General features: G+C 38.4%; 1 protein-coding gene across 4 annotated transcripts in view; it reads right to left on the reverse strand.

The window, feature by feature from the left end:
• The window catches only part of Cnot6l (CCR4-NOT transcription complex subunit 6 like), an 87,383-nt gene that overhangs the window by 59,115 nt on the left and 813 nt on the right, over window positions 1-27,455 (reverse strand). Inside the window, exon 1 of one of the 4 annotated variants that reach the window (XM_021162286.3) lies at window positions 26,118-26,181. The exons of 1 other annotated variant lie outside the window; for it this stretch is intronic. Coding sequence is in view for 1 of the 3 variants with exons in the window: in XM_021162285.3 (XP_021017944.1) it covers window positions 25,870-25,874 (5 nt within the window). In the remaining 2 variants the exon portion in view is untranslated. Of the gene's footprint in view, window positions 1-25,535; window positions 25,622-25,869; window positions 25,935-26,117; window positions 26,182-27,455 lie in introns of those variants that run through there. 2 more of the 4 variants (XM_021162285.3, XM_029476939.2) reach the window with 2 other exon arrangements.

The following is a 27,455-nucleotide window of genomic DNA, read 5'->3' on the forward strand; positions in this document are numbered from 1 at the left end:
ACAGATCTAATCTAGGGGCCTGGCACATGCCATGTAAGAGTTCTACTACTAGGCTGCATTCTCAGCCCTATAGGATTCTTTGCTCATATTTCTTTGTTCTTTCTCACATGTGCCCTTAAACAAAGTATCCAAATCTGTATCTATTTCTAAGTTAAATAGTATTCAAAATATAAGAGTTACTTCCAGGAGGTCTTAAGCTTGTTGCATATCAAAAAAAAAAAGTAGTAGTATTCCATCATGTACCAAGAAATCAAAGCTAGTTTATAAGATCACATCAAAATTTCTCACGTCAGTTTCCCTTTACTTAAAGGAGGGCAAGTTTTCCTAATTTGTTTATTTATTAACAGTAAAATTCTCCAGTCCCTAAGTTAACTCTTCAAACGTAATCTTATCATACTGTGCTATTTGGAGTTACAATGTTAAAGTAGAAAAACATCCTTCTGGTGAAGACTCTCTGGCCTAGGCAGAGATCTAACATTACAGTTGTGCCAAGTCAATCACCTGGTCAAAAAACTATACCTACAAAGGCAGAATCAACTTAAGCTATTCTAAAGAGATAGAGAAGGAGATGGAGTAAATTAAACTATAAATTAAAATAAACTATACTTGTCCATTCCTGCTCCCCACCACAATAAGCTACCATGGGTTTGACTGCTCTAATTTCCTGAGGCCTGAGTTAGAAAGGTGTAATTGCCATTTTCTTTCCCTTGGATGCTGCCCACAATGTAAATATGCTGATTCTTTGAATTTCCTTACTCTTTTCCCTAAAGCTCAAACATAATTTAAATCCCTAAGTGCTGGTTATGTTTTTTAGTAACTGTGCATACAAGCCAGTGTAGGGTTTAAACACTGAGTGATGAGCAGCTTCCATCCAAAGAAAGAGAAATGGTTTACTTTAGAAAACATTAACAGCTAATTCTTCATATTTTCTTTTCAAGATGAGGAGGAATTATTTTTAGTGTTGTTTAGAGAGTTGTTTTACACAAGCTCTTACTATCTCAGACTTGCCTCAATCACATTAGAAGCCTTATGTGCATAATCCACCTGATTAAGCCTTCCAAATGCAGAGACTATAGACATTACCATCATACCTAGCTGCACAGGGCTTTTTCTTTGTATTTATTGTTGTTGTTGTTTTGTATATTTTGTTCTTACAGTGGTACACATCAAACCCACAGTCTCATGCAAGCTAGGCAAGAGCTTTTACCTCTTGAGGTAAGATGTTAAGTTGGGTTTCCCAATTTTCCAATTTTTACAATATCTTACATCAATTTCCAAAGGATAATAACATTAGGACAACCTGGAGGCCCTGAGTATGTAACAAAATAAACTAAAAGCCCCTTAACAACACTGTATCTTAAGTATTTAAACCTTATAAGACACTAGGAAAAACACTGAAAAAAAACTAGGAAAAAATGTGGTTCTCTAAATACTAACTACACAAGTTGCTTTGAATTTCACCTATTTTGTCCTTTACTATACCACCTGTGCAGCCTTTGGACACCCCCTGTAAAAGTTCTGAAATTAGTCATTTATTACTGAATAAGAAAGTTTATTACTGCTTCTTAGTTCTCATGTAAGCTATGCTAAAGTAACCAAGTTTGAATCTCTATCACTGTTAGCTAATTAAACAACACTATATAGTGCAGATATACACAACAGAGGGGGGAGGGGGGGAGAGAAAAGGGGAGAGGGAGAGGGAGGAGAGGGGGAGGAAAGTCCAGGGGAGACCAGCCTCAAGTATATGTAAACATCTAAGTCTTATGATATTAAACCACGGCTACCCTCTCACAAGTTGAAATTAATTTGTCTCTGTAGTTCAGCATGATTTTGTTGGAGAGTAATAGAGAATGTTACAAATCACCAAAAGAGTAATTCACAAAAGACTTCTAACAATACAAATCTAAAATACAAATCATTAAACTCATACTGTTTCTACAGAGATATTAAATGATGATGTCAGATAGAAAAGCTAGCAAAAACTGTAAGTATGTATGATATGTCAGCTTACATTTTAGAGAAATTTCAATGGCTTATAGTACTGCATACATTTCTCAAACAAAGCTGTCCTATAATGGCATCTATTCTCAGTGGTTAAAGAAGGCAAAACACCAAAAACAGTAAAATATCACTGTAATCCCAGTACTTAGAAGGTGGATACAGGAGGTCAGCCTGTGCTACACAGCAAGACTTGTCTCCAAAACAAAGGGAAGTGAAGGGGGGTGAACACATACATGAATTATTTTTTGCTTGATTCTCACTTTGATCCTTTCTATCTGACAGTACAAGGTTTCCTTCTGAGAAAATAAGTATATGCTTATCTTATTTATCCAAATAAAATATTTGTAGTACAACATTTTTGAAGTTCCTATTTCCTAACCAATACCTAAATTAACCACTAGTTATTTTTATACCATATATATGTAATATATAAAATAAATTTACACCTTACCTGAAAAAAGCACATTACCAACTATTATCTTTAGACCTGCTGATACTTTTAAAAAGGTACTTAATAAATAACACTACGGACTAGTGAGATGGCTCAGCGGTTAAGAGCACTGGTTGCTCTTCCCGAGGTCATGAGTTCAAATCCCAGCAACCACATGGTGGCTCACAACTATCTGTAATGAGAAACAAATAAAAAAACCTATGGGCTGGAGTGAGCAGGGGGGCCAGAGCAAGAGGGAGAAGGGAATGAGGGGGAGGAGGAAAATAAATAAATAAATAAATGGCACCGCATATAGTTGGATCAATTAGAGATTGATAGTGATCCACTCCTGAACCAATGGTCTATGGATGGCACTGATCTGTCTATATAATACAACCATTCAAGTTTTGATGTCTCCAGCTATGTGACCACTTTAAACAAAGAAAAATCCTCATTATGAAGAAAATAACCTTTCAACTTTTGAAGTCCCATGTTTCTAATCAATTTAATTTATTCAAGAAGTATTTAGTTGCTGAATATAAGAGTATATGTCTGCAATCCCAGAACCCAGAAGACTGAAAAGTTTGAAGCCAGTCCTAACTAAATAGAGGCCTTGTCTAAAAATTAATTAATTGGCTTTGATGGGTTGGGATTGAACGTGCACGTGCACATCCTTAATTCCAACACTCAAGAGGCAGAGGCAGGCAGACCTCTTAGTCTGAGACCAGCTCAAGGCCTGTCCAGGTTTCATGAGACAATGCTTGAGAAAGAAAGAAAAGGAGGAGGAAAGAAATAGTCAGTGACTCTCTACTGCTGTCATTCATTGTACCATGTCCTAATGCTTCAATGTCTGATTACTTGAAAACATAGAATATTTTATTTTTAAATAATCCTTTAAATAATGACATTTCTTGTTAATATTTCCCCTTAATCAAATAGTTGCATTGTTTTATACTATTATTATATTAAAATGAAAACAGCTATAAAGGAAACCATCTTTTCATAAAGAGTAAAAGCGATTAATAATAGATAACCTATAGAATAGTCAAGGAGGTGAAAAGGATAGAGTTCCCAGAACAGGAATAACAAATATCCTATACTGGGAATGAGACTAAGATAAGTTAACATATACATGTATATTTAACTTAAAGTGATAGCAAATGGTTTTTCTATATTGGCAATGGTATTTATGTCTACAATTTTTATTGACAAAAATTAGTTAACATCCATAATGGGAATTCTTTGGTCTCAAGAATAACTGAATTCAATGTCTTGTTTTTATTTCATTTATTCTTAGGGCTCTACCTCATATCCCAAGTATACCTAAACAAAAAACATGGGGACAAGGGCAATAAAGACTAAGAAGAGATGTTGTATGGCTTTCCAAAGGTATTCCAGATATTTATGTCAATACAGAGAGATCTGGAGGAAAATTTCGTTTCTGGAAAAGGATGAGATCATATCACAATGCTAATGGAAGAAATAAAATAAAATAAAATAAAAGAAGAAGAAAAAGAAGAAAAAAAAAACAGAGATGGCTCAAAGAGTAAAAGTATCTATTTGCTAATAAGCCTAAGATAAGACCCCGAGTTCAATCCCTGAGAACCACATGGTAGAAGGAGAGAACTGACTCCTGCTAATATACTGTGGCACACCACTACTCCCATGTATAACAAGTACATAAATAAATGTACTAACATTTTAAAAGTAAATTATAAAAAAATCGGGACACAATTCCTTTGGTACATGTTTATAATCTTTCTCTTGTATTTAGGATAATAGAAAATAGCAGTGACAAAAAGCACCTAAAACTATGGCTATTTTATCCATCAGTTCAAATTTAACGAAAACTCCTATCAGATAAGAATCAATTTGAAAAACCAAACCTTATGATTTTTCTACCATCCTAATTAGATCTTAGTCTCCTAACAACCATTATGCTTCACTGTCTCTCATTTTTTCTAATTATCCTCCAGAAAGTGAATGTTAATAAAATCCTCATAAATCAATTCTCCCAGAATCATGACTTCTGACATTTCCCTTTGTCACTATCACTAAACTGAGAAGTAACTTCATTAATAAAGCATGCCCATGATGCATCTCTGAAGGTGTTTTCAAAAGAACTGGAATCATAAGGGACCTGACCTAAGAAATGTTTTGTTCTGCTGATGGATTCAAAATCTAAACAGATTCCTAAAAGTGTGTGGAACTGTGAGGGCTGGGATGTATTTGAAGGAAGAAGGTCACAGAAGCCATGACCTTACATATCCCTAGGATGCCTTCCTTCCTTTAACTGCTTCCTGTCAGCTTTATCAGACTCCCCTGTCACACTTTTTCTCCACCATGTTTTACCTAAATTCACGGGTTCAAAAGCCATGGCCTGAATTCTTTGAAAATGTCTACTAAATAGTTCCCATATAAGTTGTCTGTGGCAAGTGTTTGCTCACAACGACAAGAAAAACAACTACTATACTGGCTTTCTGCCTTATCCTTCATACGTGTTTTCTAGTACATTAGATGTAACACCTCTCACTTCTTCCCATGGGTCTCAAGTAAGCAATTTTCTTGGCTTAATTCATCTATTCACCTTAACAGTATACCATCTTGTAGCTATTTACTGTGTAAAGACTATCCTTGTATTATTCAAATGTTGATTTCTCTGCCTGCATATCTGATTGCAATCCTTATTCTGAGAATCTCCTGCCTCAGTATTGTATAAACATTGCTCCCCAATTATTCTCTGATTTGTCAATAAAAGCTGTTCATCCAATGACTGAGCAGGGCAGGGACTAGGGCTGGACTTCCTTCCAGCCAGGGAAAGAGGAAATGAAAGAGAGAAAGTGGAGATTCCCCCCAGGGAGGGGGGGGGGGGAACACCATGAGAAAACACCTGGAGTCCAAAGAGCAAGATCAGTACTAAAATACAAGTATCATTGGGATTTTTGACTGGGAGGTAGCCCGACTAGTTTAAAGGATTGTATTAGAGACCCTTGGTCCTGTGTTCTATACCCCAGTATAGGGGAATGCCAGGGCCAGGAAGCAGGAGTGGATGGGTTGGTGAGCAGGGGGAGAAGGGAGGGGATAGGGGGTTTTCGGAGGGGAAACAAGAAAAGGGGATAACATTTGAAATGTAAATAAAGAAATTATCTAATAAAAACTTTTTTAAAAAATTAAGAATAATATTGCTCAGCTGTTGTGCCCTTAAAGCTTGTTAAATAAATAAAATAGTCTAGTCTCAATTATTTGGGAACTAGCCAGGTAAAAAGAAAACAGCAACATTTATAAATTGCCACTAGTACATCATATTTTTAAAAAGCTGATTCTAAAATATATGTAAAAAAGAATTTATGGTGTCCCAAACTATTTCTTCTTAAAGACTTTTTCTTTAAAAAAAAAATACATTTATATGAGCACATTTTTTTTTAACACTTATCAGAAGCTAGTTTCCTAGCTAGTTTGGTACTAATAATACAACAGAACCAATTCCAAATATATTCACACATATATCACCAACATATTTTCAACAAAGGTGAGAATTTCAAGAAAGAATAGAATTTTCAACAAATGCTAAATGAGATACTAATATGCAAAACTAAACCCTAACCCATACCTTTCCTCAAATTAAACTTAAAAGACTATGAACTTAAATGTAAAACCAAACAGTATAAAAATTCTAAAAGAGAAGAAGGAAAGACAACTCAGTGGTTGAGAGAACTGGCTGTTCTTCCAGAGGATATGGGTTCAAATCAGCACCCACATGGCAGTTCCAGGGGATTCACATATATGTCAATACATGGAGGCAGAAAAACCAATGTAAATTTAAAAAAAGAAAAAAGTTCTAAAAATAAATTTTGTAAGTCCATAATTTAAACAAAAATTTCAAAGAAACAAAATTATCCATACAAGAATACTACTAATAAGCAAATACATTCCATAAACAATTAAAGCATCTGCTATTTGAAAAACTAAATCATGATATTAGGAATGTTTTCAAAATATGTATCAGTAAAAAGCACTCCAAAAAAAAAAAACCTTACAAATTACAACAATCTAATATCTTAAAAGGAACTACAGGTATATCTCAGGGTAGAATATATACCTTGGATATGAGTTGATCTCCTGCACAGACTTTAAATGATTCCTCACTAAAGATACATGTAGCCAGGCGTGGTGGCGCACGCCTTTGATCCTCGGGAGGCAGAGGCAGGCGGATTTCTGAGTTCGAGGCCAGCCTGGTCTACAGAGTGAGTTCCAGGACAGCCAAGGCTACACAGAGAAACCCAGTCTCAAAAAACCAAAAAAAAAAAAAAAAAAAAAAAAAAAAAAGATACATGTAGAACAAATAAGCACATATTAAGAATAAAGTAAATAAACATAAGATGTTAAACATTAAGCATCAAGGAACTGTAAATAAGCTGACTGAACATCTATTAGAATGGCTAAATTTTAAAGCTCACAAGTGATGGGGACAAGGCACTGGGATAAATCTGAGTAAAATGGAATCAGTAGTTGTGGACAGGATGTGTAGATAAAACAAAAACAAACAAACCTAGATAAAACACAATAGGAAAGAAGAAAGGGCCAACTGTAACACTTATAAGTAGCTCAATGTAATATTCTGATACTCTTTGAATTCCAGCCTTCTGATATGCATGAGTTCAAGGCCAGCCTGATCTTCAAGGTTAGTTCTGGGATAGCCAGAGCTACATAGTAAAACCATGTCTAGACAGACAAACGGGTGAATTACATACATATTCTCTCTCTCTCTCTCTCTCTCTCTCTCTCTCTCTCTCTCTCCTCCTCCTCCTCCTCCTCCTCCTCCTCCTCCTCCTCCTCCTCCTCCTCCCTCCAGGCTATCTCCTAAAAGAGCTAATTAATAACAAGTTATGCACAGAGAACATCCCACTAGCAGTACAGAAAATCCATCAGCAGTACAATCTAGAAAATTGGCAAACAATCCTACAGCACCAACGTTTGTTCTTCAGATAATCCTAGAAATGAAACCATCTCTGCTTCTATAAACAAAATGAGACAAACTACATGAGTGACTGTAAAAGGGCCACATACCATATAGACAAGTCCACTACAGCATAAAACAAAGAAATCAACCTTGTGATGATGGTGAAGCAGGGAGCATAAGTAATTTCTCACCAAAATATCTATTCTACTCATATAAACACCTATCAAAAGGTGTCAAGCCAACAAGGTTTGGAAGGAAGGGGTGGTAACCTTAAAATAGTTCCTAGAGAGGCCCATTGGACTTGCAAACTTTATATGCCCCAATATAGGGGAATGCCAGGGCCAAAAGAATGGGAATGGGTGGGTAGGGAAGTGGGGGGCGCTATGGGGGACTTTTGGGATAGCATTGGAAATGTAATTGAGGAAAATATGTAATAAAAATATTAAAAATCAAAAAAAAAATAGTTCCTAAAATAAATGGTTAAAATAAACATGAGAACTCACAAAGGCTCTAAGTCAAGAATGTTCCCATACTATGGCCCAAAGTAAAAACAAAAGCCAGCCACTGAAAGAAGAAATCTATATATTATCAGAAGAAAATTAATTTATTTGTTCATTTTCTACAAAGGTCCAGGAACCTGACTTCAGTTTCTGTTTTCTTGGCAGGTAGACACTCTACAGAAGCAACAAAACACACAAAATATATATGCAGAGTTGTGCAGCTCAGGACCAAAAGATACATCTACAAGACACTCCCACACCTAAGGATCAGTAAACACTGCAGGAAAGCAGGCAAAAAGATGCTAAGAGCCACATAAGGCACTTTAACTGTAAGATTGTATCTCCTAGTAACATCAGAAGCTATACTTGATAAGTCTCACCAACATGTCTACCCAAACATGAGCTGAACAAAAAGATACCAACAAACATGTCAAATTGGACCAGAAAACTCACACAAGTCCTTGACCCTACACAAAGAACTACAGGCAACTGAGTAAAGCGAAGAGCAGGAGGGATGTCTCTCCCCAGGGAAGAGCACACCAATTGATTTTTCCAGTGCCAGTCAGTCCTGAAAACATACCCACAGTGACACTACGTAAACCCAACAGGTTATGTTTAGGGATACGTATATATACAATATACATATAGGCATGTAGTAACAATAAAAAAAGAGGTCATGAATTTGAAGAACTGGGAAAGGTATATGGGAGTGTTTGGAAAGATGAAAGGAAAGAGAAATGTTGCCAACTAAATTATAATCTCAAAACTATAAATAAAATTTTAAACTCTTACTGTTTTGGAACTATGACAAATATACACATCTTCCTAGTTCACATCTCTTTACAAAATATTTTATTACTTTGCCCCCCAAAAATTAAAACATTTTAAAAAATCAATGTAATATAATGAATAATACATATAAATATCAAAAAGGAGCCCACTGAGAACTAAATCTGGATTGAGTAATTCTTAATCAGGTTGATGAATAAAATTTTTCTAAATGTATATACATGCGCACATTCTTTATATATATTACACAGCTTAAATTAACCTTTATCCTATTAAAAAGTGGCTACTGAACAAATGCCTTTTAAAATGACTTAATAAATAACTGAAGATTTGCTATCCTTTTTAATCAGTACTAATCCCAAATGACTTTTCGAGTTTTGAATACAATATCTTGAAACTTCGTCTTATCTTCTGGACCAAACTTTAAGTAGGATAAAGAAAGATGGGGTTTATGAATTGGAAAAAGAAAACACGTACTAAATGCCCAGACAGCATGAACTCTCATATATCATTTCACTAAGTTTATAAATTATATATTAACTGTCAATTTACAGATAAGGAAACTGAGATACAATAAAAGTTGTGAAACAATCAATATCCCACAGATGATGCCTAAATATAATTTCTTTTAAGTCCCCACAAAATGCACTATTCCTGCAATACCCAGTCTGTACATAGAATGAATGTATAGCATGTTCCTATCCATCTCCTTACTTCAAACACACACACACACACACACATATATATGTGTGTGTGTATATATGTGTGAATGTGTGTGTGTGTGTGTGTGTGTGTGTGTTGTTCTTGAAGAGAACACATCAGATAGCAAACTAGTAAGAACAATGCTCCACTTCATTTTGGTCAAAAGCCTAAAAAGTAGTTAACAGAATTTAAACATAGATTAAGTGTTTGAGATATAGCTCAGGAATATAATATTGCCTAGCATATCATTTGATCCTTAACTTGGAAAAACAAAATAAATCCAAAACTATGAGATATAAGTGAAGTCCAGCTATAAGATGTAAGCTCCTCCTAAGCAATCCCAAGCTTAGTTCTGTACATTACAGAAAACAAGAGAGAAAAGACAAGTTTTACAGTTTTAATGTAGACAACTTTTCAGCAAGGCAAAGACCAGTAAAATTAAAAATGAAGGAGGCTTAGTGACAGACACTTTTAATTCCAGTACTCAGGAGACAGAGGTAGACAGATCTCTGAGTTCAAGCCTAGCCTAGTCTACATACAAGGTTTCAAGATAGCCAAGCCTAAATACAGTAAGATACTATCTTTAAAAAAATAAATGAAGCAAAAAGTTTAATATTAATAAAGCAAAGAGTAAAGTCAAAAGACACCCCAGAAACTGTAACAAAAACTCTCTAAAATATTTATAAGCATCAGTACAATGGGATATTTGTTGATGTTGTTGTTACTCTAAAACATAAGTTTTCTTTTTTCAGTTAAAAAAAAAAGTATAAATTCCAATAGGAATATTTAGGGTGAATGTCATGATCAGGCAAGTCACAAAACAATGTAAAAGTATTAAAAGAATACAAAATGAGACAAAAAAAATCCTCACTAGCAAAAAACTAAATATTTTTTTAAATATATGACTATTCTCTGAATAGCAATGATTAATAACATAATGAGAGCTTAGAGAAAGAAGGAGCTTTTAAAAAACTGATAAAATTTTTTCAGGAATACTGTGAACAGAAGTCAGGACCTCATGCTTCTTGCTAAGCCAAACATTCTACCACTGAGTTTTGTGTTTTCGGGCCCCAAAACCCATGGTAGTAAAATTTTATGTATTTCTAAAGAGTAATCTGACAAGATTTATCAAAATTATATCCTTATTTGATTCTGCAAGCCCACTTCTAGAAATTTATCCTTTAAAAGAAGCTTTCAAGGACTGGTGAGATGGCTTGATGGTTAATAACACTACTCTTCCAGAGGTCCTGAGTTCAATTCCCAGCAATCACATGGTGACTCACGACCATCTATAAAGAGATCCGATGGCCTCTTAATGCATGTAGGTATACATGTAGACAGGGCACTCCCACATTAATATATATATATATACATAAATAAATTAGTATTTTTTAAAAAGCATTCAATATGGAAGCTGCAGAGGTGACTGTGTGAAGTACTTGCTGGGAAAGCATGAGGGTCTGAGTTCAGGGCCCCAGAAGCCATGTGGGCTCTAGAGGTATGACTGAAGAAAACATCCCAGTATTCTGGCCTACATACACACATAACATGGAGGCTAGAGAGTAGCCTGCAATAGCATGGGTTATTTTTTAACATTACACACTACACAGATCGCATATATATTCTACTTTCATTAGATGCCTATATCAGGCATTCCCAGACACAAGCAAACAACCTACACACATACAAAAGTATTCAAAGACATTTAAATTTTTTATTTTGTTTTGATAATCATCATAAATTATCAACTAGCAAGAGACTGAAGGAGCAGTATATCAATATATTAAAGTGAAGCCATTAAAAATGACTTATAGAAACATACATCAATGACTTCCAAACTCAGAGTTACTATATAAGCAACTTCATTCTTAAGTATATACTCAAGAAAAATTAAAACATATGTCCCAACTAATTCTATACACTATTACAGCAAAAATATTTAAAATAGTCCAAAAATATACATATGCAAAAAACATGTTAACCCCATATTAACCATAACAAAGAATGAGAACCGGGAATGTAGCTCAGTCATACAAAGACTGCCTAGTATCTACAGAGTCCTGAATTTCATTCCCAGCACTCTATCAACTGGTGTGCTGATACACATGTTTGTACTGGCAACACTTACAAAGTGAAGGCAGGAGGATACAGAATTTAGGGTCATACTTTGCTATACATCCTACATAACATCCATGACATGTTGGGAATTAAAATGATACAGGAAACACTGTCTCAAAAAAAATGAAGTATTATTACCTGTTACCAAGTGGCTTATTCTTGAAATATTATGCTAAATGAAAAAGAAGTTGGGCACCAAAGTGTAGATTCAGGTGAGAGGAGGCACAAGTTAAGGCTAGAGCCTGTGATTTGGGCAGCAGAAAAAGAAGGCGGGCTGAGTTTTAGAAAGAAGATGGCGGAAGGAGAGGATGAACCCAATCCACATGGCTTTAAATAGCCACAGGTAGTTATAAACAGGTAGCAACAAATGTCATAGAAGGGATAGAATAATATAGGACAATTTGTCCAATCTAGGTGGGTAGCGTGTATCAATATCAATTGGCTCTGAGTTCATTATGTGGGTGTTTTGTGGATTGAGAATTTCCTAATATAAATCTGACTGATAAATTACAGGCCTCTAAAGTTATGATTTCACTGGGTTATGGAGATCTTTGCTAACCACGAGGGGCAGAGGGCTGGGAATGTGAGCAGGTTCCTCAGCAAGTGAACCACTAGTTGGGTGGCCGCCACATGGGGCTAGCCATGACAAGGGGCTAAGCCATGGAGGCTAGAGAGTAGCCTGCAATAGCATGGGTTGTTTTATAATATTACATACTACACAGATCACATATATGATCTACTTTTATTAAATGCCTAGAACAGGCATTCCATTAAAAATCCCAAATATGAGCCGGGCGTGGTGGCGCATGCCTTTAATCCTAGCACTTGGGAGGAAGAGGCAGGCAGATTTCTGAGTTGGAGGCCAGCCTGGTCTACATACAGAGTGGGTTCCAGGACAGTCAGGGCTACACAGAAAAACCCTGTTTCGAAAAAAACCAAACAAACAAAAAAACAAAAACAAAAACATCCCAAATATGAATCCCAGCACTTGGGAGGCAAATTTTGGCAGTTCTCTGTGAGTTCTAAGCCAGCCAGAGCTACATAGTGAAATCTTGTCTGGGGGGAAAAAAAAATGTTCTAAACAACAAAACCACCAGCAAGTAGTTGATAGCTCCCAGCAGAAAGGGGAAATAGAGATAATATTCCATATCAGGTTTCTTTTAGGACTGATGGATATTCTACACATAGGTGATATAGTCACAATAATGTGAATATGCTAAAATCATTGAGATACACTTTAAAATAGGAATTTAGCACTTAATGTAGCACATAAAAATTTGAAAGCATAAAACATACCTCTAGATAAAAAAATTAATATGATGGTATTCCAATTAAAAACATCATATGTAATATAATTCTTTTATTTATATGAAATGTTTTGATGGTTATATAAAAGCATATTGCCTAGATAATATTTCTATATACTATACTAATAGTCTTACTATGAAATAAAATAACCAGGAAATTATCCTCTAGTTTCATTTCAAATTTTTCTTTTTAAAAAAAACATGTATTACTTGCAAAAAGATGGAAAGAGTAAAATTACTATCATCTGTAAAGAAAAGTACATAACTATGACAAAAATACATAAAGTTGAGAGAACCCAGAAGACAATAAGCATAGGTTGTTAATCTTTGGCCCATGAATGTCAGGGAATCTGAATTTGTATAGGAAAAAACTGTACCACAGTATTCACTAAAACACAGTACTTTTTCATACAGACATAGACAATCCACATAGTAGTGATCATAACTATGATTTTTGTCAAAAAAAATTTACTGTTCATATCATATTATAGTTGTTTTAAAAATCTCATAATATGTACTACTTCATAATTATAGCTGATATTAGACTCACTATATCTTCTTAAATACACTAAGAAAGAAGTATATATACTTTTTTACCACATGTATTTTACTAGTTTTGTTTCATTAGGGATTTTTAGAGGGAAGAACTAATTTTGTTTCTGTTTTTGAAACCAGGTCTCATGTATGGTATCAGAGGGTGTCTTTGAACTAAGTAGCCAAGGATAACCTTGAACTTCTGATTCTCTTTCCTCTACCTCTCAAGTGCTGGGATTCCAGGCACACGCCAATACAACCCAGGATCTTGAGATCTACCAAATCAGCTAAATACACAGCCCAACAGGTTCCTTTTAATCCAATTTATTTTCTTTTATTTACCTTCAATTATACAAATAAACCACAGCCTTCCCTAGGCTATCAGTGGAGTTCTCAAAACCTAGCAAAAGTTAAGAATCTCTGAAGCCCACAGGCCAGGAATACACTCAATCAAGAATTAAGGAGAGCCTAAATTCAGGAAACACAAGTCAGTCCAGTACAGAACACACCAACCTATTTCTCTAACACATTTTTAAATGTGTTTATTTATTTATTTATTTATTTATTCATTTATTTTTGTCTTCTGAGGCAAGATCTCACCATGTAGCTCTGGTTGGCCTTAATGAAACCAGGCTGGGCTCAAACTCAGACATCTGGATGATCTGGTTCTCAAATGCTGAGGTAAAAAAACATGTGCCACCACTAACAAATTAAGCAGAAACTTAAGTGTTCTTTGGAAAGTCATTTGGATGGTGTTTTACTGGGGCAAACACATGAAGAAACGTTTCATTGAAGCAGACATGAGAGACATTGAAGCAGACATGCTAAAGCAGGCATGTATAAGGACACCTGATGAAGGATTTTGCTAATAACACGCATGTATTAGTCTACCTTACTTTGTGTAGTTAGGCTGCATTTGTTGGGACTCCATAGAGAGAAGAAATGCACCAAAAATATTCTGGTGGTGTGCTGAAGTTTCTTGCTGCTTCCAACTCAGGCTGATTGGCAGAGTGATGTTAGCTGAGACAGATGCATGTGCAAAAACCCCTTTGAGAACACATGATGTTTGGAGGGTATAAATAGGACTCCACAGACAGTGACAGAGGCTGAGTTTGGCTTGCTGGTATAGTTAGCTGTGCTAAGCTGGGTCTCAAATCTTCACTGATCTTCATTTTCCCAAGAGAGGCACAGCTGAAAGCTTCTGATGTTCCTACTGGTCCCTCCTGCTAACTGAGGCCTGGCTGTCTCTGCTAGCTAGTGCCACCACTGTTGATTTGTGGTGATTCTACTGAACTAGACTGCTGGTGTATCTGTGAGGTGTTTGCCAGTGGACTGAGCTGACGCTGCTGACCTGTGGACTGAACTGCCGATTTCCAGACAACACAGATGGGAGTTGCTCCAAAGAACCTTTCTAAACAGGTCCACTTCTCCCTTATCCTTTCTTTCCCACTACCTCTGGTGGGTAGTGGGCTAAACTGGAAGTTAAAGTATTTAAGAACCATCATTAAAAATAGGGTTTGAAAATATTAAAGTTACAAACAAAAAATTCTTAATTTCCTTCTCTGAACTGACTCTTCATCATGTTCTGACTTGGCTCTGAGCTCTCTCCATCATACAAAATAGCTGATAGGTCTTGAAAGTTTTTTTTAATCCCAACATAAATCTTATTAGTTGAGCATTTCATACGTCTTGATCATATCTACCACACCTTTAGAACTTATTTCTTGACTTAACCATTTATATTGTAATTCTAAATGTTAAAAGAAACTCTCTTCCCATTCTCATTTCAACTGATTTCTTGTCTATCAGACTATATTTTAACTTAAAATATCAATTTACTGAAATTTAATTTAATTTCGTATAAGTAGTGTAGTTACATCATTTCTACTCTCTCTACTCCAACTCTTCCAATATCCAACTCCATGTTAAACTGATTTTCTCCCAAATTCAAAACTTATCACTTAATCTGTATGTATGTATGTATCTGGACTCTGCAGGCACCTGCACACACACACACACACACACACACACACCCTATTAGGTCCATTATTTAGTGTTACTCAAATATGTTAGTGTTACTCAAAAATGTTATTAGGGCTAATAATCACTCAGAATTGGGTATTAGGATTTCTGACACTTGATAAAACTTAACTCTCCCTCTCTCAGCAGCCACAGATTACCTAAAGCTCCTCATATAGGAGTGGGATCTTGTAAGATTAACCCACCCACAATGGCATGTTGAATGGTGTCATTATGCAGGTCTTGTTTAGGTAATCATATTGTTGAGATGTCATGGTTCAGCTTCTGAGTCATGTCCTTGCAGCAGGCAATCTGGATCTCTGGGCTCTTACCATCTTTCTGACCCCTCATCTATGATTTTCCCTGAGCCTTAAATGTACAGGTTGTATTGCAGATAGACCAATTGGTGTTAGACTCTCACTTTCTGATTTTCATCAGCTGTGGATCTCTGTAGTGGCCTCCACATGCTGCAAAATTAAGCTTCTCTGCTGAAGAACGAAAGCTACACCCCTCAGGCTTGACTAGGCTGGTGATCAGGCTATACAACCCATATAAAGACCTCTTCAAGTGTCCAGGTTATAATATTCCTTAAAAAAAATTCAGAAATCAGGGTGTTCACCTGTCCTGTGCAAGACCAGGTTCAATTCCTAGCACAGCAAAAAGAATGAGTAAACTTTAAACTTTGTTACTAACCTGCTCAAAATCATCCAATTGCTCCCAATATCTTTAATAGTATAGGTAAATATAAGATTTCAAAGCTATATAGTATCTACTAGTATGGTTAACTAATGAATGTCCTCTAAAATAAAGCCACATTATAACTTTTAATTTAAATATTAGTAAGAAATCTCAGTTTATGTATTTAAAAATGCTTGCTTTGTTGAAATCTATGTCAATGACTTAAGGACAAAATTAATTAATATTCCTTATTAGGCACATATCCCACTATAATCATGCTTTAATTTTCCCAATTAACTTCATGTTCCTATTCAAGTCATGTAATCTAACCAGAAGTTAAACTGATTTGCTAAACACTTAACATCCACAAGTAGATATTTGTTGATGTAATTACCACTGCTTACAATGGCACTTATTAATTTAATACATATTTCCTAAGTTCTTACTATATAGCAAGCATTTCATGTTCCCTATTATGTTTCAAACATCTGAACCATAAAGATGAAGTATACATCATCTGCACTCTTCAAAATGACATACTCTTATTAGAAAAGTCAAGACATAAACCAGGTAATTATAAGACCCTGTGGCAAATTTTATCAAAGAGGAACGTAAGGATGTTAAAGCCATACAAGAGAAATCATAAAGCAAGGCCTGGAAGTGTCAGATAAGGTTTCCCAGAGTAAGTAACACCTGAGGTGAATTATTAAAGAAGGCAGTGGGGTGGGTCATAAAGCATAAGGTACTATAGGCACATTTAAAGCATTGACAAGACTGTAAGTCACTCACTTTGGCTAACCTGGGGAATACGTGAGAGGAAAGAGTAATAAGTAATAAAACTGGAAAAGTAAGCAAGGACAAGATCTTGATGGGCCCTCCTTAATACGCCATGAAATGTGCATCTATTTCTGGAAGACTATACAACAGAAAGACAACCTGGGAATCACACAGGTCTAAGAATTCCAACAACGTAATTGTTCATATGAGACCTTCATGAAATCTGTTAAACTTCAGTATTTTCATATACTATAGGCATTAGTAATATCAATTTCACCAATACTATAAAAAGACATGTTATTTCATTTAAATCTAGCATAGGTATATCAAACTGCTTATATCCTGACTTGATAGTAGTTATTAATATTTATATCTTTAAATAATAATTAAAACCTTAAGATTAATTTTAAGGTTATTTAAATATTAGTATTAATTAAATAACCTTAAGCTGGATATTGTTGCTTACATTTATACTTCCAAAACTAGATAGGCTGAGGCAGTCAAGGAAATGTCTTGAGTTATAGGCTAGCCTGGGCTGTAAAGTCAAATCCTGCCTCAACGGAAAAAATTAAATTATGAGAAAAAAAATAATAAAACAAAGATCCAAAAATCAAAATATTTACATCTCTTCACTGAATTCAACCTAGTATATAATATGTAACAAGAGAATAGTAACTATTATTATAATTGAAGCATTTTACATATGAAATAAAAGATGCAATGAAATTTATATAAATCTGTCCAGTAATAGTATGTATAAAGGAACAAAGAGGACAATGATGGAAATTGATAGAGAAAGATGTTGCTGTAACCTATTTTCTTGTCTTCCTTTCCTCTCATCATTAAGGGAAAAAAGACCTCTGCTTATTCATCCCTGTAAGTTAAAACCTATTATGTACTCTGTGTGTAGCGATACTAAATGTTTTTGTCAGCTAGCATATTCACTTGTTTGCTGTAACCAAACTTAAATCCCCTCTTAATAAGATAAGCACTCTAGAATCAAGCATGCCTCACTGTAATCAGGAAATGTCAAATATAAGTTTACTAATAGTAAGAAGCTGTAATAGCAAGCATATACTGAAGTTAAGTTAAAGCTTTTATTACAGATGTTAGGTACTATTGTAAACACTCTATGAGAATTACATCATTAAATCATTATTCATCTCTAAGATAAATGCTATTATTATCTCCCTATTACAGATGAAGAAACTGAAACAAATTAAATGAATTTCTGACAGTTACAAAATAGAAGATCTAATTCTTAACCTATTAGAAAATGTGAATCATACTGTCTATCTCACAGTATTTTCAGAAAGATTAATTCAAATTACATGTGTAAGGGCTATGAGCTTGAATTTTGTTAGTCCTTGGTACTCAGAATCAAAACATATTAATTCCATTCCACAGTAAAGACGTGATCCAATAGAGAAGGAGGAGGAAGGAAGAAGGCAGGCTGAATATTATAACTTAGTGAAAAGACACACAGAGAGCATGCTTGGCACCCTAGATTCAATCTTGCCTAAATCCATCAAGTGCTAAAATTTCAGGTATGCCACCATACCAGTGTGCTGGTTTGAATTAGAATGGCCCCCATAGGCTAATACACTTGAATGGTTCCTAGTTGAACTGTTTGGGAAGAACTAGGAGGTGTGGCCTTAGAAGAGGTGTGTCACTGGGGGTTGGCTTTGAGGTTTCAAAACCCTCACCATTCCCAGTTAGCTTTCTCTCTCTGCCTCTACCTTGCAAATCAAATGGGTTTTGGCTGGTTGGTTGGTTGGTTGGTTTGGTTTGACCAGACCAGTTTTCTCTGTGTAGCCATGACTGTCCTGGAACTCACTCTGTAGAGTAGGCTAGCCTCAAAAGCAGAGATCCACCTACCTCTATCTACCACCATGCCGTTTAAGTTGTCTTGGTCATGTGAGAAGGAGTTCTTCACAGCAATTGAAAAGTAAACTAAGACACCCAACTAGATAATACTTTTCCTGATTAAAAAATTTCAAATATGAAACAATTTTACCCTATTTCAAGGTTTATTGTTATGCTCTGAGTCTGAAATGTCCTCTGCAGGCTCTGTATGAAAGGCTTAGTTAGCAGCTGATGGGCTACAGGAAGATGTCATGAGGACTTTCAACTCATCAGTGGATTAATCTACTAATAGATTCTACTAATAATTTGATGTCATGATTGGGGTGGAAGTGGTAGAAATTCGGAAATGGGTCCAAGTGGAGGAAGTGTGTCATTGAGGGCATACCTGGAAGGATATGTCTTGTTCCCACCTCATCTCAGCTTCCTAGATACTATAAAGAACAGCTTTTCTCTGCCTTGCCATGGTCCAAAAATATGGAGCCAATCAACTATGGATTGAAACGTTTCAAATCATGAGCTAATATAAATTTTCTCTCCTTTGTTTCTCTTGGCTATTTTGTCATAGTAACCAAATGACTAGAAATTTCCATTTTGTACAGAATTCACTATTTTTCAAATATTTGCTAGATGTTGCATTAAATATGAATATATACTGTAGGTAATTTTAGGGGTTTTGTTTTGCTTAAGTATAATGAACATTATAATTAGAAAGTAACAGACATGCATGTATGCACAGGCCTCGATTGGCTTTACAATGTCTCCTCTACATCTTCCTTCGTTCACTTTAGAATCGGGTATATTAATGAGTACAGAATGGGTCTTCAAATAGGGTTTTTAATTTTCAAAATGCAAAACATTAGAAATATTTACCATGAAGAAGTTAACCAAACTACTCAAAAATCTTCCTCAGAGGGAAGGGAGGCAGAGAAAGAGGGGACAGGAAGGGCGGAGGGAGGAGGAAAGGAAGGAAAAACGATAGGAAAGGAATGGGGAGGAGAGGGGAAAGGAGAAATTAAATAACTAAGCTAAGTAATACTCAGAGATACACAGTCAAGTTCTTAGGGAAAGGTAAGTAAAGATAAGTCAGAGTTTCACACTAAGATTTCTGGGCAATAAAAGAATGAACTATAATTCAACTAAAACTGAAGTTGTCCAGAGATAAAAATCCATCTCTAGAAGGTATTAGTGCAGCTAGTAAAACAAAGATGTAGCATTTTTATCATGAAGCACATGATTAAAAATTATGGTGGGGAGAGGGTTATTTGATGATTTTAGTGTTGTTTCTACATTAAGATTCACATGTATTATTTTAGTGACTTTAAAATTATAAAATAGCAAAAGCAAACAGTAGAACATGCCAAGGTTCACGTAAATAATGATTCTTTAGAGTGTAAATAGTAACAGTAAAAGAAATTTTTAAAAATATGCTCTGTGAAATTAAACTCCATAAACTAAAATTTAGAGTTCTGGCTCACAGATCCCAATTGATTTCAAAATACAGGAAATACATTAAACAGCCAGAACCCAGTGAACCACAATGACCATCAATTACTGCAGAGTAAAGGACATGCCTACCAAATTCACAACACTGTTAAGTGCTCATAAAGTTGCCAACTTTTAAATAGTTGCTAAAATTCACATGCCATTCAAGTCTTTCACATATTAGAATTATGGTCCCCATTTTCTTGTATTTCTCTCCACCCTCCCCCTCTCCTTTCCTCCAACTTTTCCCTCAGTTTTACGTTGAATATGGAAAGCAATTCTTAAGTATCATAATTCAACTTTCAGTTATACTTTTACAAGTATGTAATATCATTTAAAATAATACCCTGAAGCCCTTTGCAGTGAAGTTAAACAATGTGTCCAGGGCTACTTCTCACACTCATTATACTTAAATAGTGCGCTATGAAAAATTCTTGCCATGAAATTTGGGGAAATGTCGCTTTCAGTTCTAAAAAAAGGTCTATGAACAATAAGCAGAATACCAAGATCCTAGGAATGGAGGAGTCACAAAGCTTAAGGAGCTGTAAAGAAGACTGCCACACAGAAAATTGCCATGCTAACCAGTGCATTAGGGCACTAAAATTGTGTATTGAATTTATTATCCTATCATTAGCAATAAATACAGAAATTCCTAATATTCCAATCCCTCTTAATTAAAGGTATTTATAATGAGTATTCTGGAAAGGTTACTTAAAGCTCCCTTAGGTAACATTAAATCTCAAACCCTAAACAATATTCCATTTTAACTTTATTATAGTTTCTTTACTTTAAACAAAAAGAACGAGTATTTCCAGTGTTAAAAATAAACTAACCAGGCTGGAGAGATGGCTCAATGGTTAAATTCCCAGCAACCACATGGTAGCTCAAAATCATCTGTAATGGGATCCGATGCCTTCTTCTGGTGTGTCTGAAGACAGCTACAGTGTACTCATATACATAAAATAATCAGGGACCCATGACTCCAGCCACATATGTAGCAGAGAAATGTCTTTGTCGGGCATCAATGGAAGGAGAGCCCTTGGTTCTGTGAAGGCTCGATGCCCCAGTGTAGGGGATGCCAGGGCGGGAGGCAGGGGTGGGTGGGTGGGTGGGGAACACCCTCATAGAAGCAGGGGGAGGGGATGGGCTAGGGGGGTTCTGGAGGGGAAATCGGGAAAAGGGATAATACTTGAAATATAAATAAAGAAAATATCCAATTAATAATAATAGTAATAATAAAAGTCAAGATATGTCAACACTTAGAATAATTTACTGCAGAGGCAAACAGCTCTATGAGCTCAAGACCACCCTGGTCTACAGAGAGTTCCAGGATAGCCAGGACTGTTACACAGAAAAACGTTGCCTCAAAAAAACAAACAAACAAACAAAAACAAAAATAAAAATAAACTCTCTAAATATTTCACCTTTTTGTTTGCTTGAAGTAGGGGGCTGGTTTTTTGTTGTTGTTGTTGTTGTTGTTGTTTAGGGAGAGGGGTTGTTTGGTTTGGTTTCTGTAACAGGGATTCACTATATTCTATAGGGCCTCTGCCTCACAAGGGCTGGGAATTATAGGCGCGTGCCAGCAGGCTAAAGAGGATGTAGGGAAAGGGGAATCCCTACTTACTGCTGGTGGGATTGTAAACTAATACAGCTGTTATAGAAATTACCTCAAAAAAATAAAAACAGGACTATCACATAACCCAGCTATATCACTCCTAGATCTATAACTCAATAGACCCTATATCCTACAACAGTAATAAACATGCTTATTGGTGCTGCATTCCTGATAACAAGGGAAATGGAATCAGCATAGATGCCATGATAACAAGGAAAATGGAATCAATCTAGATACCTATAATGAAAATGTAGTATATATACACAGTGAAATTTTACTCAGCTGTAAAGAAAAGTGAAATCTGCAGGAAAAAAAGATAGGCCTGAAAAGCATTGTATTAAGTCAAGTGGCCGAATGCAGAAAGACAAACCAATATTCTCTTTATATGCAGATCCTAGCTTGTATAGATGTAAGGGGGAATAAATGTGGGTAAAGCCTAAAATACTAGAATGGACACCAAGAACAAGTAAAGAGATCATGAGGAGGGAAAAGGGTCAGGACGACTAAGAACATATATGACATGAAACAATAAAGTGGGTCAAGATAAAAACAAAGAGAATTAAAGGGTAGGAGAGATGGGGTGAAATCAAAACAAATTTTGTTTGAAAATGCCATAGTGATACCTAAAACTTTGTATGTTAGATAAATGAAAGTATATTTGCCTTCTAATAAAGCTGTCCCTACAAGTGTGTATGTGTGTGTGTGTGTGTGTATACGTGCACGCACATGCGTGTCAAATTTTTCAGTGGATATTTATAATAATTTTTTAAAGATTTGTTATTATACATATGTACACTGTAGCTGTCTTCACACGCACCAGAAGAGGGCATCAGATCTCATTACAAATGGTTGTGAGCCACCATGTGGTTGCTGAGATTTGAACTCACAACCTTCTTACCTGCTGAGCCATCTCCAAAGCCTGGTTATTAAAACTTTCACCGAATATTTTAAAACTTTCACCGAATATTTTGAAACTTTAGAAAATTTCACTTTTAACTTACAAAATTTAGAAAATACTAAGATCATTGATTAAAACAAAGATAAGATCTAACTAGGAAAACAGCGTTTGAAGATTCATTTTCTTGCTTTGTATTATATGTGTATATATCTATATGTGGTTGATGTGCACTGAATGTAGGTACCCTCTGAAGCCAGAAGAGGGTGAGATCCCCTACAGCTGTCAGTCAGTTGTGAGCTGCACAACATGGGTACTAGGCACCCAACTCTGGTCCTCTGAAAGAGTATAAATAATGTTCCTTTCATCGTTCAGCTACCTCTCCAACCCCCAAACTAGTATTTTTAAAGGGACATGAACTTAATGAAATCATTCACACATTCTCACTACTGTCTTTATCCTCACTCCCTAAAACATAAAACAAGCAAGCAAGCAAGCAAACAAACCTCTTAAATTAGAACCAAGTGAAATGCAAATGCCTCTAATTGCCATAAGGGGGCTAAGGCGAGAGGACTATAAGTCTGTGGTAAACCTGCCCTACAAGACAAGACTCTCAAAAACAAACACACATTTAATTTTAAAAAGTATAATTCTTCTAACCTTTCCACTGGTTTTACTTTACACCCCTCACCATTATGGTTTTCCAAAAACATAAATTTAAATTAAAAAAAATTAAAACTCAATAAATAGCACATTTACTACCCACTCTATACAAAATAGAAACAGCAAATTATTATAGGATGGTAGAAAAACTCAGAAAGATGCTCCCAACGGTTTTATTTACAAGAATCAGTCAACCTGAACTAAAAGAATTATGTAACAGTTTTGTAACATTTATTGTTTGTGACTCTATATAGAATCTACTTCTTTCATCTATTCTGATGTTTGATTGTAATCAACATACAGAACTTAGGATCCTCTCCCAGGGGCTATGTTTTAAAATTCATTAAAAAGTAACGAAACTAAAACTAATCAAAAATAATAAATATAGCAAGTTTGGCTATTTTCTATAAACTAACATGCAAGGCTACATTGACAATTTTATGTCTAGGGAAAAAAAGGACATTTCATATGCTTACATAGACTGTATGTATATTAAAGACCTCTTAAATACTTTTTCTCCTCAGTGCTGTGACCCAAACCCAGGGCCCACATATTTGTATACAAAGCTGCATCCCCAGCTGTATTTTCTCGACCCCTAACTCACAATTAAGCAATATTGCTACAGGTAATTAATGAGTATTTGTACTTAAAAACTCTTTTCGATACTTATAATCAGAGCAGTAGCAGTAGTAAAAGATCGCGTCTACTATATGCCAAACATGTTTTCTCAATCGCCTCTCACAACCTTACTAAAAGAGTATCATCTTCCTGATTCAAGAAAACAGATACACAAATCCTAGACATCAAGAGAACATGAGAATGAGTATTAATGACATGGCCATGGTTCTAACTAGTCTGTAAAAGTTAAGACCCTTTTCCTATTAAACTCCACACGGCTGTTCCTCGAGTTGATAGAAAACAGCTTTTTACTTCTCCTCTCCCCACCCCCACCCTCCCATTGAAGAACATACTGTTTCTCTGTGAGCCTAGGTTCAGAAAAAAAGCAATCTCTGGTCATTTCAGTGACCACGACCTAAAAGCTTCAAATGATACTGTACTGTGTGACTCCACCCACAGTCAAGGTCTAGCTGTGTGGGCTAACTAGACCCAAATAAAAAGTGAGGTTAGTCGGCCACTAAAATACCGTTTACATACAGTTCTGAAATGCCCTATTCACTCAGTGGCAGATTTACCTTTATTTCCGCTTTTTGTTTTGACTCTTCTAAGATAGCTTTCCAGGAGCACACAATACATTGACCATAGAGGCTGATGATCTAGGTTTGGGAGACTTAAGGAAAAACACGTTTGGTTGCACATGACTATCTCCATGGAGAATTAAGATAACGAGAATCAGTAAGGTAGCATCTAAAACTGCTGTAGCGTGCCTTCACTGTGTACAAACAGCTCAGCTAAACTCCTGAACACAATCCGCCTAAACAGTCTAAGCTAAATAAGCCGCCGGTAGGGTTAAGATGACAGCTCTGGGAACTTCCTCTTCCTCACTGACCTCCTCAGTTCTGTGTCCACGCCTTTCCCTCTAGGAGGCAGGATATAAGCCATTTCAAATTCACAAAATTGATCCAATCCCACCAACACCACAGGCCAACAAGGCCAGTTTCCCTTTCTTCCTCTCTGCCTTTCCAGAGTGATTTCCAGGGAGGTGAAAAATCTAACCAAGGATAAAGTATCTGCAGCAACAACATCAACAACAAAGAACGTATTTACTCAAGCCTCTGCTCGCACAGCCTTAAAGGAAGGACGGAAAGAGGAGATCCGAACCCCACGTATTCCGAGATTTCCTGTTTTGATTCACTTTCCCTCGGGTTCCCCACGCCAGCCTGGAAAGGCCTGCAGTTAGAACGCCAAAATATGCCTTCCTCTCCCCTTGGGAGACGCGGAGGCGGCACAGACGACCACGATCCGCGTGTCCCGCCCCCGACCCTCACCTGGCCAGGCCCGGGGCAGCGCCCGGGGCCCGCGCGAGGACGGAGTCCCAGGAGCGTCTGGGGAGGCCGGCGGGCGGGCGGGCGAGCCAGCGGGCGCGAAGACGGTTAGGCCGCGCTGCAGGCCGGCGCGCTTCCTGCCGCGGCCCCGGCCTCGGGAACCGCGGCCCGAGCCCCCGCTGCCCGCCGCCCGCTGCCGTGGGGGCCGCACTGCCTCCCGCGTCCACGGCGTGGGTTCCCGCCGAGCCGTTCTCACCTGTGAGGCTCCGAGCCCCGGCCTCGAAGCGGAAGGACCACGACGCTCTGGGGTCCCCGACTCCGTCCCCCTCCCCACACGCACACGGCCGGGAACCCGCGCCCCCTGAGGCGACGCGGGCCGGCTCCCGCCGCCCGACACACACACACACACACACACACACACACACGCGACACACACGCACACCCACTCGCCGCGGGGCCGCCTCCCGCCCGCCAAAGTCCCAACTCACACACCCACACACGTTCGTCCCTCGCCCACCTCACTTCCCCGGGGAGACGCGCTCCCCCTCGCTCCACTCCCGGTCCGACTCCGAGGCACGGAAACACTCTACCTCATTCTCCTCCGCGGGCCCAGAACGAGCACCAGCAGCCATTTCCCCGCGGCTGGGGAAACACACACACACACACAACACGCGCGCGCGTACCAGGGCCCCACAGATGCTCCCCTCCAGACCTCAGACGCAAACACAAACACCCACGCCCGCCCGCTCACCCCGAGGGGCCGCGGCGGTGGCGGGAGGCCGGGCCCCAGAAGGCGAGCGCGCAGGGCCGAGAGCCGAGGCCCGCGCCCCCTCCTCACCTGCATTCAGCGCGCCAGGGTCCGGGCGGCGGCGACGGCGGCGGCGGCGGGGCGGCTGCTGCTGGGGCTGCGGCGGCGGGGGAGGCGGCGGCGGCGGTGGCGGCGGGGCTGAGGGCAGTAAAGACATGCAGGCAGCCCGCCGGGGGGAGAGGCACCGGCCGGAGGGGACGCGGGGCGGGCGGGCCGGGCCGGGCCGCCTGAGGAACCACCGAGGCGGCGGAGGGCGGCCGAAGGGAACGCAGAGCAGACGGATCGGGGGGCGGGGAGGGGGGACGCGGGCCGCGCCGCGCACGACCGGGGCAACCGGGACGCGTAGGAGAGGGCCCGCGGTCGCCCGAGACGCCGCTGCGAAAGCCTCGCGGAGCCCGCCCTTGGCCTTGGCTTCCTGGCGCTGAGGCTGCCGCCGCCGCGGGGGTTGATGCCGAGCCGGGTCGCTGCCGAGGCCGGGGCCGAGCAGAGAGAAAGAGAGGGAGGAGAGAGAGAGAGACGCGAGCTTTCGATGCCTTCGCTCTAATTCACACACGCTCACAACCCCGAGGGCCGGGGAGAGAAGTCCAGGCGCTATCGCTTTAGAGATTAATAACAAGGTGCAGAGAGTGCGAGGAGGAGGAGGAGGAGAGTTGATTGACGTGGAGGGGCTGGCGGGAGTCAGTCACTCCCCGGCGCCGAGGGGTGGGGTGAGGGAAAAGGGGGCGGGGCTCCGGCGCGCCGCGCTTCGGGAGGTGCGCGTGCGCGCGGGGCGGCCAAGCGCCTGGCTCGCTTCCTACCCTCGCCCTCGCTGGTGTTTTGAAAAAAAAAAAAAAAATTCTGCTTTATTAGATTGAGTGGAGGGTAGAAGCCGAGAAGACTCGTACGATTAGCAGAACCTAGGTGCTGATGCTGGGGATGGGGAAGGGACACGCGGATGCTTGCACTGTTTCCTGACCCTGGCCCACGCAGGCCCACAGCAGAGCTCAGGGCATTCTGGGTGGTTTATTAAGGAGACCTCAGGTGAGGTGGAACGACCCAAGGAAATGTTTTCTGACACCCTCAGTGGGTTTCTTGACTTCTTTTTTTTTTTTTAAAAACAGCATGTGTAAGTTGCGTGGCGGGAGGTGGGTTTAAAAGCCTATGACGCTCTGCGATAACCCCGTCCTATTTTTAATTCTCCTCTCTCGCGATAAAATTGTATTTGGCAGTTTGCGACCGTTACGGAGTGAAAACATTTAAGTGTAAACTGGAAATATTATTGGTTACCGTGTGAATGGAGCTTTCTATTTTAGGTCCGGAGGATTTTACTTGTGCCACCTGAAGCTTCTTCCACCAACAGAGCTAGAAGCAAATTGCATGTGCCTTGGA

Source organism: Mus caroli, unplaced genomic scaffold, assembly GCF_978045245.1.
Source record: "Mus caroli unplaced genomic scaffold, Mus_caroli_1 scaffold_4, whole genome shotgun sequence".
NCBI lineage: Eukaryota > Metazoa > Chordata > Mammalia > Rodentia > Muridae > Mus > Mus caroli.